This window comes from Necator americanus, chromosome X, assembly GCF_031761385.1.
Source record: "Necator americanus strain Aroian chromosome X, whole genome shotgun sequence".
NCBI lineage: Eukaryota > Metazoa > Nematoda > Chromadorea > Rhabditida > Ancylostomatidae > Necator > Necator americanus.
In genome coordinates, this window is record NC_087376.1 from 9,944,527 (window position 1) to 9,958,052 (window position 13,526).

Below are 13,526 nucleotides of genomic sequence, written 5' to 3' on the forward strand. Positions count from 1 at the left end.
ACTTTGTAAACTTTTTTTGAATAAATAAAAAAAGGCTAATGTCATGACACAAGAATACTGGGGTGGCTGTACCGCAGTCAGTAAGGTAGTAAGGAACGGTTTATGAACTCAATTCCCGCGTACTAATTGATAAAAGGCGGATGAAACAGTATTGATTGCATCGATGCCACTTATCACAGGTAGTAAAACAATGGGGGTCCGCGACGTTTTTGCAATTGTGTAAGCTGGGGAGCTTCTGTCGCATATTTAGGTTACATTAGTCACATTGCGGACGTTGGACGATGACGGGATTGTATCACGTAGCAAGTTGCAAATATAGTAGGGGGAATGGCGAAAGCAGGACTGTTTTGCACACATTTTTCTGGATTATTAAACGGAACTGGCTGCTCGTTCCTGAAGTTTTTAACTACACCCCTTTCCTTACCTATTTGTGGAGAGATTTGAACACCGCCAATTTCGTGATACGGTGCCCTTAACGAGCGATGATAAGAACAAAATCAGAAAATATTGTTGTTCTACTAGTGATTAGGACGGCTAAAAAAAATTTTTCTTCAAAAAAAATTTTTTTTTGAGGAAAAACTTATAGCTTTTTTGAAAAAGTTTCTAATCTGTTTAATGCGACCGGACGACCAGGGTGTGGTCCGTCGTTGAGGTTAAAATTCTCTTCCTGTAGCGGAAAGACCATTATCGTTCGGTGCTTTCGGTTATTTTCCTTCTTACAGCATAGCTTCAGTGGCCCCATCTTCTCTGTTAAAGGTGAAAAATCAAATTGTGTCGAAAATGCTCCGTTCTGTCTACATGACACTCTGTTTTAATGATCCGAAAAAGCAAGAGCTAATTAAATTTTGCAAAGAAATCAAAACACAACAGCCATATTGAGCGAGAGATTTTCTACTAGATGATATAAAACTTTCTGCAAACACCTTTATTTTTTAAGTGCAATTTGAAGTTTGAAAAAAATCGAACTCATGCCTCATCCTAGTGAATTTCACCCACTTTTCTGAATCGTTTACGAATTAATTGTCTTACTATTTCACATCGTTTATGCACCATAAAGTAAACATTACCCGTGGCAAAAGTGGCTAAATTCACGAGTAAAGATCGAAGAAGAATTGTTGTCGAGTGATACCGTAAGAGCATCTCGCTTGCATCGTTTAGGGACGACATGTCCAGAAGATTACGCCTAATTGTTCAGTGGTGCAAAGGTGCCGCAGTTCGGTAGTAAGGATAATCCCTCCTCATTGAGAAGATCACCTCACATTGGAATATTTAAGCTTGGTTACTATCGGCGACTGATCATTTGCTGCACAATAAACGCTCGTAGTTTATAAAAACATGGTGACTGGATGGTCCAATCCCTAAAGTATTCATTTTGAAATCGAACAAGACCGATATCCGTGATTTGCGGGGCCTTTGAATAGACACAAGTGATGTTATGACAGCTGTTTCATTTAATTTCACTCTTTTAACAGACAATTTTCACACAGGTGACAAGGAAAGGATTTTTTTCGCTCTCATTGCGCAATGCGCTATGACTTTGATATTGAAATGCGCGGCGAAACACAAACGTAGCACAAACAAATACGACCATGTTAGCACTTACTTCATCATACTTATCTACACGTCTAATTGTTTACACAGTAAAGAGTCTTCACATACTTTAAAAAGCTGCTCGTTCCTCTTAGAGATTTTCTTTGTATGAATCCGCGGTACTTCTGCGCAATAATTCAATTCCCAGTCATCCAATCATCATTGAAAGACACTTCGTGGATTGTGGGACAGGAAGCCAACTATTCACAACGCCGTTATAAAGATAAGAAAACCATTAGTTAGAAAAATTTATTCCATTAGTTAGAAAAAGATCCACCATAATTACACATCTGCATCGATGGAATATTAAAACATTCTTGATAGAAGTAACAGAAAATAATAAGAAGGGAAAGAGAAATGACATAAGAGAAATGACAAAAGATGAATGACACTTCATTGAAATCATTTTCTTGCTTATAGTTAAAACTTAGACAAATAAGTGTAAAAAAATTGAGACAATCATCCAACAAGGACGGCACATAGCGAAAGTCTTGTGGAAAATGAATGAAATCGTAAAAAAAAAAGATGTGGAATACTCGCTTACGATGCATTGTTCTCATAATGGCCCTGGATAACGTTAGGTGGGTTCTTTAATATTAGTAAGCAAACGAAAATTGTTTTAGGTTTCACCGTTCTAAAAATTAAATTGGAGGAGTGCCGAAAAAATAGCGTAAGTTAATAACCCTCACTCCTACAGTTGTCCACAATATGACGGATTTTGTGGTGTATAGTCTGATGTGTATCCATACGGGTGATAGTAGTTAGGAGGCGTGGCGTAGAAGTTACTGTAGATTGAATAATTGGCAGTCGGAAGAGGATACGTCCAAGCTTAACACATATGAGCACTTATTCAGCGAAAAAGAACCCAACATTTAAAGACATACTTACTCGTTGGCGTAGCGGAATTGCTTGGGTACTTATTATCCACTAATTTGTGCTCATCCTTCTCCATTTTCTGGCCCACGCCAATTACATTTAGATATTTTGAGTCATTGCGTTGATCAAATTCTGGTGTACCAGGTAGTGGAATTTGTGGTATGGATTTCAAATCAACAACTTTCGGTTCAGGAGGAGGACTTTCGTTTGAAGATGACCTTTAAGAAAACAAACAAAGTTCCAGAGTAGTTTTTAGTACAATGCAGAGGATATGTGTTACTTACCCTGAAGCAGTTCTACCGCTGTTCTGTAACTGATAAGTCTTCTTCAACTGACGGTCCTTTGCTCTTCTGTTTTTGAACCATACCTGAAAAAGTTCAAGAATTTTCTGGGAATTCGTCTTTGAATTTTCCAAGTACGGATGAGAAATAAAGTGCTCTTGTTATTGGGTTTCAACACCTAATTAATCATCAAACTGCTCTTGAAATAGCTGCTGAGTAATATTAGACTGCTAATTCCAACAACAGCAAATGCCAAAGTCAGGATAAAGTCACTGGCGTATCAATCCACTTAGGATGCGCCAACGTGTTTTACTGGAATTCGTAATCGTTGAGGTTTTGGAACGCGTGTTGGCCTATACCTTGACTTGCGGGGGCCAGCCGATGATCAAGTTAGTGTTTTTTATCCTCCCGTGCATGCCTGGTACCAATCTATCGACCCAAGAAGGATGAAAGGCTTGGTTTGAGAACAATTTTAAGTCGTGATCAAGGCTCATTTCTGCTACAGAAATGTGAGTGTCTCCATATCTTAAGGTTTTACCTTAGGAATTTTGCAATCTAGAAAGCTCACCTGTACTCTAGCTTCCTGTAAATTAATTGCCCTAGCCACTTCTTCCCTTTTGTAGAGGTCAGGATAATGAGTTTCTCGGAAGACTCGCTCTAAGTGCTCGAGTTGAATCCTGTTGAAGGATGTCCTCTCACGGCGCCCATTTCGGCGAATACCATCGCTTGAACTACCGAAGTATTAAAATGTGAACAACTTTCAACACTGAACAATCGAGTACTTAATTCTAATACATCAACACATCCTTATGTTACATATAATATTAACTAAATATGAGACATTATCTTTTGATTTTCTTCGGAGATGCAACTAACTAGTAGATAATCTCTGAAACCAACAGCTGAAGCTCACCCATAGGCGTTTGGACTGGCCGTGTGTCGTAACGACGTCGTGGCGTGTGGATTTGTAATCGAATTTGAGAAAACAAAAGGGGAGTACTGCAATGTTGTTTGAGAGACAAGTGAGGGGAAGGAGGTGTATGTAGAGAAGGGAGAGCTCGGCACCATCTCTGAAATACCACTTGATCGATAGAGACTCAGACACTGAGAAGCCGTTGATAATGTACGGATAAGCGATAAAGGTTAATCCGCTGATATTAAAGTGGTGAGGAGAAACATCAGATACTCATCTGTAGACAAACTTTAAATGTATAAATATTGGCGACTCATTTCCAATATTAAAGTCCATCATCTATAATGATCAGTTCTAGGATCACATAAAACAAAAAACTACCATTCGCAGTTGTTTCTTCTGTAAACCCAGCATGTGTAAAAAAAATGTGATTCACAATACAGTAATCCTCCACATGCACAATCCAAACACATACTTAGTTACAACGGCGCATTTGAAATGTCAAAAAGATTAAGGATGAAGCATCCGATGGCATTCGAGAATAGGTTAGTGGAAATGTAGCATGAATCGTGAAAAGAACTTGACGACACTATATACTAAACATTAATAGCATTGCACTGCCAAAATGTACCGTAGTTGGGTGGTCGGATGGAATGACACGAGAGGCGGAGCTTCTCGGTAGTTACGCCCTCCATACGGTAACTACGAACCTCGAGACGAGCAACATGGGTGGAATCATCCAAAAATTATAGAAGATGGCGTAAAAAAGAATTTTAAGAATGTTGAAGATATCTATAAATGTGAGATTACAATAAATAGTGGAAATTATTAACGTCAAGTGCACTTTGCTTGCGTAGTTAAAAAAGTGGGCAGTTCGCAAAACACAATATTTTACTGTCTCCTCTGCGTCTAGACCACAGTTAATATCTTCGAGATAAGACTGACCCATTAGCAATGACTACTAACGTAAATGTTTCTAGCTTCATCACTTGTGGAATAGTAACTTCTTCAAGTTAAAACCAAAAATAAACTTTCAGTATGATCGTCAAAGGAAAATAAAAAAAAAAACAGACGCCGATCATAGAAAAAACTTTTGAAGCCATGTTTATTTAAATGCACCTTGAATCTACTCCATTCTTCAATTTTTTGTTGAGCGCTTCATCTGTTAAAGGCATCACCCCACGAATCTGAGGTGGTACGGATTTCAGGTGGAGTATTCGTATACGGGATCGTAGATTAAGGAAAGAGGGGTGATTCCATCCATTTCTTCCTAGTTGCCGTAAAAAACGGCCCAGAAGATACGGCTTCGGGCATCCCGGCACGCTACGTCCTACAACGAGTTCGATTGGAGCGCGCCAGCCTTGTGCACGCGTCGCATCTTCCAGGCCATTTTTTGCGGCAATTAGGAAGGAATGGACGGGATCACCCCCCTCCGCCTCCTCCTCTCCATAATCTACTATGTCGTACGAATACTCCACCTGAAATCCGTACCACCTCAGATTCGTGGGGTGATGCCTTTAAGAGGAATAGAGAGCGTCGAATGCAGACGTGCACCAGATGACATTTCAAGCGCGCGATAGTTCCAAACCTGCTCAAAGTTATTAGTACAAATAAGTAGTTGAGCCAAGAAAGGAACTATTATAGTTAACTGGGAACTGTGGTTATTAAAGATGTCGCTTTCAATGAATAAAAAGCAGAAAGGATAATGAAAAGTAAAGTATTAGTTTTCCAGTACACTCTAAAAGATTGTTTAAAACCATACTATCACACGGATTCTTTGTTCTCCATAGCCACAGGCAATTTTCCCATCTTGTTCACTGCTGACAATAGGCACTCTTTACGCTTCTACTGTAAAGATTGCATGAGGCCCAGAAAACAAAGAAACAATAATGATGCAGGTACTACATGTTAAGTTATGAATACTGTTAGTTTATTTTAAATTGGAATATTAACTTGTATCCTGGAGTTCTAGCTTACACCTGTACAGTAAACAAGCAATATCCAAAGCTTCATGGTTACGTCATCGCTCTTCCTGGACTTGACCTCAGGAATTAGTTGTGCAACATCGGATATACGTATCTACCAGTCATTTCCTCTCACTGCTAACGCAACAAGCTATGAATTGATAAAGAAAATCTTCTTATTGTTCTCTATGAAATGCAAATCACACACCTTTATTTTCTCTACTAATCGTTTGCTATAGATAACAATCAACCGTCTGGACTAATCCACACCTATCGGTGTGCCGGCTAATAAATGTGCGTCAAGCGAAGAACAGGTCACTCACCTGCATTTCAGTGGAAACGACAAATGGAGGGATAAAGAAAAAGATCAGCTAATATCTATTTTAGCGCTTATCTCATGAGCCCATTCTATTCGTTATTCTATTATTAAAAACTATTCCACTTTCTAAAATTAAGCAACCCTAAGGTAGAATTCTAGATGATGAGTAAATAATGGGTAATGGTAGTAATAATAAACAAATAATACAGTAGTAATAATAATAGTCATAATAATAAATAAATAATAATAAATAATATTTTCCTATTGGAAAATTGTCGCTGAAACCGCAACTAAAATCGAACCTTTGATCCAGTTGCGAATGTCATGAACACGATGAACACACTTGCGATGTGGTGATCCAAAGGACTGTGGTTCACGTCTCTCCACATGAATTAATTTCAAAGTTACTGGGAACTTTTTAAGAAATCTCAATTGATAAGTGCAACTAACTTCCACCTTTTATCATTTTCTCAGCAGTTCGCTCTGTTCTACTTTCCTCTGCGGTCATATCAAAGTAGTCGCCATTTGCATGCAAGATACGTGTTGGGTTTGATGACCAGTTCTTTAAATCAAGTACCTGCAACCGCGGTGGGGGGTTGTGTCCAGGTCACGTGTCTACCCATCGACTGAGGTTCTAGTGGAGCATTTTAAGACTCCATCATATTCCTAGATGTAGTTATCAAGATTTTAGATGCAACGTTAGCAATTATAACTCCACAAAGACGTGAACAGAATTCAAGGTTGCGCATCACGAAACTGACCATGTAATGCTCACTATGAGTAGATAGAGGTAGGGTTGCAGTTCACGAGTATGAGTGTAGTAACAAATATTTAGGCAACCTTTTCAAAAAAAAAATAACCGTACAATTTCCGAGATAGCTGGATAGCACTGAGTCATAGAGTTTGGTTGTTATCAGCTTGAGGAATGCGCCTTGAGTCTTTTTCTCAATCTTGAACATGCGCAATGATATAAGAAAACCCGCAAAATTTTACAAAGCATTTGATAGAGAATTCCTTCCTCCACACGACTGTGATGTTTTAATTCCTTAAAATTTCACTAATTTTTGTTCTTTTAAGTAAATAAAATTCAGGGTCAAGTGGACAATACGTAGCATTTTACATGAGTCGTTTTTTTTGTGTTGCTATAAAAACGGGGCTATAAGATGACATATGACATTTTCTCAACACTTCTGATTTCAATGAGAATTCTGAGTATGAAAAAAAAACGATCACGAATCATTTTTAAATTCAATACATCTCAAATTAGTATATTTGTGTTCCAGTCTTCATATTATTTCATAGTTGTGGAAATCCTGCGCTCAGCCATCTGGAAAGAATTATGCTATTCCGCATCCGTGACCCACACATTTCTTGCTGTCTGATAAGTTGATAAATGTTGAAGAAACAGGTCTTGCTATGAGAGAGGAATGCATGTTCAACTCTTCCCAAATGTTATTCTTGATGAGAGATTCTGGTTGGTGGACTAGTATCACAAAGCGTCAATGTCAGCGGAGGTTAATTAAAGTACTTGCGGCAAGTTGTCCTATACTGTTCCCACCACTGTCGCTGTCAATCAGACAAAACAATGCTACAACTCGTCAGCCCTCATGCTCTCGGAAAATCGCCGGTGGAGTACACGACAGTCTCTCGCCTGAGATCCATTTGTTCATTATGGATACTGGAGGAAAGTCTCCAACTCTCGATGAGAAATCTTTTTGTTGTTGTTCAAACTAGTTTTCCGTACATTTCCAAAATCTATGAATTTCAGCTAAATCTCCGAACTGGCACGATTGCCTCATCGATAAATCTTTTTCGTCCGATGCACCTGTGTTAGGCTAACGGAGCGCAACGTGATACTAAGCCGAAAATAACAAGTATTCACTGGTACACCATAACTGGGTCGAGGCACGATGTGAAGACGTAGACTACGGTTTTTTCGTGCGTGAGAACGGGTCAATAGATTCGAACGTAGATGCACACCGGTGTTACGAAAGTCAAACTTCCTGTATTTTTGTAAATTACCAATACTTAGTGGACTACGGATTTGAAGTAATTCACACAAAATGAAGTGACTTCAATGTTGTGCCGAGGTAACCACTGCGGAATGTGCGGATAAAAATAGATTTGTATTATTTCTCGTGATACTAGGGATTCCTGTATGGAAAGAAGAATAAAACCTGACATCTGAAGTGTTCATCGAGCAACACCAAATCTGTTGAAGATACTGTCGTAGAGCTGAGATTTTACTGAAAGATAGCCTTATTGAGTAAGAGGATGATATCACTATCCTTTTTTCAGTAATACTGCCAGTCAGCACGAGTGATTTGCTAACTACTCACTTTTTTTTAAATGAGGATCTCAACTATTCTTGAAAAAATCCGGAAAACTACACCTTCTTTATGAGATTTTATAGCGCCTTACTCCTCTTCATCAGGTTTGGCGGACAGAGAGAGGTCTGAACTATTCGTTTGCTAGATCCTGCAGAAAACGGAATTATTTGAAGCATTTCAGAAGAAAACAAAACGAACTACTTCTTAATGCAGTCATTGAATAAAACGTTTGAAAAATATGAGTTCATAACTGTCATCAATGCACTAAGAATAAGCAGACATAGTTGCAGATCACTGCAATCGTTTTCGGTTCTTTTGAAATAAATGTTAAATATAAAAAGAGCGTAATGTTCTAATGAGGCATCACTTAATTAAGGAGCAGCAGAGACACAAAATCTACTCGTCTCAATATTCGATTTAGAAAAGGTAAAGTGAGAATCTCGGTCGTGTTTTACGTACAGACATTTTCTCTTATCCATACTATGGCATGATAGAACGTTTAAGAGATATTATATGACAGAATAATGGATAAAGTTATAGTGCTTGGCATCAATCAATCCCTCCAGGAAACACCGACGCGTTCGACTTCAATTCGGAATCGTAGAGGTTTCATGAAGAGAGTTCTTATGAGTGTCCTTACACTCCTAGAGAAGTGTTATAATTTTATTGACCACAGAAATTCCTAGATGTTATAGTGCATATTCGAACTGTTATCGATGTTATCTGCTTGGCAAAAACGTCGACCTTACCATTTTTCCTCGCATTTGTTTCTGTAAATAATAGAGCTTGAACAATAGGAGTCTTCGTATATTGGAAATTATAGTGCTAAGAACATGGGCAAATGTTCAGCAAGCGCAAAATATCTCACATTTTAGATGCGACGTTGCAAATCACTTATGCAGCGACAGTGCATCGTTCTCTGTCAACCCTCTTCAGACACCATATAAGAAATTGAGGAAGTTAGTGCTCCTGTGCGAAGCGAGTGCCCAAGTGTGGTCACATATGCCACCCTGTAAGGACTATATATGTTGCTTAATGGTGACGCTGATAAAGCAGTGATAGGATGTTTGAGAGTCTTTCCGTATTAGATAGTTCGAAGCTGTACCATCAAAGAATTTCCGTGATAATATGATAATATTATCACGGAAATTCTTTGAAAATACCTGTCTGGGAAGATAAGGACACTCATAAGAATACTCGTTATAAAATGTCTACGATTCCAAACTAAAGTCGAACGCGTAGCTGTTTCCCAGAAGGATTACCGACGTCAAGCACTTCAACCTTTGCCCTTTACTTTATCATATATTATCTCTTAAAGGCATCACCCCACGAATCTGAGGTGGTACGGATTTCAGGTGGAGTATTCGTATACGACATAGTAGATTATGGAGAGGAGGAGGCGGAGAGGGGGGGTGATCCCGTCCATTCCTTCCTAATTGCCGCAAAAAATGGCCCGGAAGATGCGGCGCGTGCACAAGGCTGGCGCGCTCCAATCGAACTCGTTGTAGAACGTAGCGTGCCGGGATGCCCGAAGCCGTATCTTCTGGGCCGTTTTTTACGGCAACTAGGAAGAAATGGACGGAATCACCCCTCTTTCCTTAATCTACGATCCCGTATACGAATGCTCCACCTGAAATCCGTACCACCTCAGATTCGTGGGGTGATGCCTTTAAATGTGTTCTTTCATAACAGTGTAAGTAAGGGAAGATGTCTGTACATGTCGCAAAAGCGATAGATGGCTTCAGAACTTTTAGGTGATCATCTGTGAGTCCGCTGCATTTAAACACACTTCGCGAGAATGCGTGCAGCCAACCGCTTGTTCTAAATTTTGAAGCATGAGGGCAGCTGTTGGGGAAGTTTTATATCGTCACAGTCGATGTGCACAGGGAATTAATATATTTGGTCTACTTCTTGACAGTGCTCAAAAACTGACTACCCATTATAACTCTCCTTTCATTTCGTCCCCCTCAGTGTTGGGTCTGTGGATAGAATCAGGTTGCTCGTGGAGTCAAGTTCGGATGTGCGGCGTTGTATAGTACGGTCAAAACGACATGAAGCACAGTGCACTTGCGTACGCGGGTTCTCTCGAGGCGGTGTGGTGAAGCGTACCGGTTAGAAGTGTACTGGAACCCTTGCCGGCACCACCCGCCGCTGCAGTCTGCAATGGTCCCATCTCGGTTCCAACTGCTCTCCACCGCGCGTAAATGCGTAAACGCTTCATGTCGTTTTGACCCGACTATAGTTTCAGATCTACGATTTTGGTGACTATCAGCTGCTGGAATCACCAGCCAAAAAGTGCCTATGATAATCACCAATAGCTAGAGCCGTGTGTATGAGGTTGCACATCTGTCTGTGACTGCGGAAACTTTGTAGAAATCGATCCCTCGAAATTGAGCGACGCGCCAGCATTAGGCGTAAAACACATTGATGTATGTATGAGTATGAGTGTGAACACACCATGCAAACACATGGGACACCATAAAGTTATATTTTCTGGCCTCACCTTGAATTCTCATCTCCTTCTTCATTTCCAGAATGGTCTGGTCGCTTCTTTTTTTCTTTACTTAGAGGCATCACGAATCTGACGTGGTATGGACTTCCAAGGGCCAAAGACCATACGGGGACGTAGATAATAAAAACGGGTCTCGCTCACCTCTCCCTGAATCACTGTTAGCAGACGGCTTCGGATGCGGTTACCTACGACGTTTTACTGCAAAGCGCCACCGTTGCGCCCCGCCCCTCCTGCGATTCGTTGAAAACCCATTCGGCCGTTGAAAACGTTGAAGGCGGCGTCGCAGCGAAGCACTTCTATTATCGCTTCCTTGTTTCTATGTAATGACTTTATGATGTTAATGTTCGACCAAACCGTGGCCCATGCAAGCCGTCCCATGGGTCCGTTATATCACTCAAAATGGTGACTATCAAATGCGCATGAAGCAGCTCCTCTCAGCGAGGCATCTCTCCGCTTCTTGTTTTGGTATTTCTACCGTTTCTTCCTATTTATTCTACTTGAGATATTCATCTCAATTTTTTCCAGTGAGATTTTGCAACCGGTAATAACGCATGGAATATTTCTTTTTTTGAGTATGACATAATAACAAATAACTCCAAAGATTTCTTAGTGCTCTTTGCATTATTTTCTGTTCGCTATTTCTTTTATCAATTTCGTCACATCCGCCGCACAAATCCTCTATCTTGGTTAGAACATTCGAAGCTATACACGATGATGAAGCGATGCTGTGGGGTGCGTACCCTGTGTCCTCCGAAACAGACTGTTTTCACTTTTTAGAAATCCTAGACTTTTAAAAAGGGCAATATGCAAAAGTGATTGCTGTTTAATGACTATTCATTGGTATATGTTGATTGTTATCTATTATCTACTGGTAGTATTACTGCATCATCACGCACAATACCGTAATTACCTCCAGAAGTATGCCTTCTCCGGTTGAGATGACAGTTGACGTTGTAGGTTTGGAGCTGAATTTCAAGAAAAGTTGTTGTAGCTATTGTGATGTTCTTTTATGAAGATTTGTGTACACTTACAAATGGTCTCGAATCCGATTCTTCCTCAGCTGCTGCCAATAGCAGCAGATTGTATGAAGCCATGCTGACGCCGCTATTCCCTACATGGTGCGCAGAGAGCTGAACAACGATCAGCATTACACTGACATCAGCTGATGAAGGCAACACTGTCTTGCCGACCCGCCCCTCTCCCGACGTGGCAACGGGGCGGTGGCTGTGCGGTTGACGTTTCAGAGAGTCTAAGCAAAAGTTCTTCGTAGGAAAGGAAGCGAACCCCTGACCATCTATTTTGCTTTTCTGATTAGCGTTCGACGTCCAACCCAGTACAGCAACTGCACAACAAAGTGGCATCGACCTCCTCTACAATATCTAGTTGATATTAGGTGATCAAGGCAGCACTGCCGACCCGCCACTCTTCCGACGTGGCGACGGGGCAGCGGCTTTGCGGTTGCGATTGGCGTTTCGAAGTGTCAGTGCAAAATCTCAGCGAATAAGAGGAACTGAACCCCCGTATGTAGCGCTGAGTTTGGCTGCCCGCTTCTGTGAACTCTGCAGGCAGCCAAACTCGGCGCTACATATGGGATGCGCGGCCATTGGCCGTGATATCTATTGCTGCGTGTACATGCACACATTACACAAACACGTCTGACACCATAGAGTAATGATAACTTAGTGGTTTTGGTTAACATTTCTTCTTTATTTTCAAGAATGACTCAAGTCAATTGTTTTTCTTTTTTTTTAGGTGTTTATTAGTTACCAGTCTGAACGTCCGGCCGAAGCCGAACTTCAGACTTCCTGGAATGTCCAACTAGTGAAGGAAAAACTTGCCGCGATCCAAGATAGTTTGTGATTTTTAACACGCATCACTATCAGCAGGTGACACGGGAGACGACTAAGACGCTATTAAAGGAGGGTCATTTCTCGCGTTCATCCATACCAGCGACGATTCGCGTGCGGCGAGAGCAGTCGAACCGCGCCGCCGCCGTGGCTGTGAACTCTGCGGGCAACCATAATCCTCCATCGAAACCATGGAAATTACATAATTCAGAAAATTCCCGTTTGCAGATGAACGGAAATTGGTAATGGAGCGCTGCTTGCAGCAACTGCGGATGTTTCTTCTTCTAGTCACTTCTCTACATTGAAGTTCTTCTTTATTTGTTCGTTATTCTGCAGACTCCATGCAGGATGAAGATTGGTAACTCTACTTCGTGATCACATGTTCTACTTCATGATTGCATAGTTTTTGTGTGTTGCTAATTCTCACAATAAGTGGAGTATCATTTTTTCAGTGCTCCTTCATCTTTACTAGTCCGAACGTCTGGCTAAAGCCGGACTTCTGACTGATTAGTAAATAACGTGTTTTCTGTAGTGTTCGCTTCCCTTATCTTCATTGATCAATGAAAATTAGTAGTAGTGCCATTTCCTGTACACATACACACACATACATACATACATACATACACACCACACACACACACACACACACACACAGACGTTATTATATAGCATGACTGGTCCAAAGGTCTGCACCAAATTTCACTTTTTTCAAACAATTATAACTTTATTGTTCTTAGTATATCATCTTAGTATGCCACCATCTTTCTGATCATTCAATGCCTTCTCTCGTAGATACAGCTTCAGTGCCGGAAACAAATGGTAGTCAGGCGGGACCAATACAGGAGAATGAGTAGGGTGCGGCAGAACTTCCCAACCAGGCTCGGCATACTAACA

At 40.6% G+C, this 13,526-nt stretch overlaps 1 protein-coding gene across 2 annotated transcripts; it reads right to left on the bottom strand.

The window, feature by feature from the left end:
• Window positions 1-2,281: 2,281 nt before the first annotated feature.
• On the bottom strand, window positions 2,282-10,847 carry RB195_022093 (uncharacterized protein; the record flags this gene model as incomplete). Of its 2 annotated transcripts, none has more annotated exons than XM_064209105.1 (5): window positions 2,282-2,418; window positions 2,479-2,684; window positions 2,751-2,833; window positions 3,316-3,472; window positions 10,777-10,847. In XM_064209105.1, the coding sequence occupies 5 exons, from the start codon at window positions 10,845-10,847 to the stop codon at window positions 2,282-2,284; spliced, it is 654 nt and encodes a 217-aa protein (XP_064064986.1). The 2 variants fall into 2 exon arrangements, with proteins under 2 accessions (XP_064064986.1, XP_064064987.1); XM_064209106.1 differs by lacking the exon at window positions 10,777-10,847 and adding an exon at window positions 3,624-3,664.
• Between the last annotated feature and the right edge of the window lie 2,679 nt (window positions 10,848-13,526).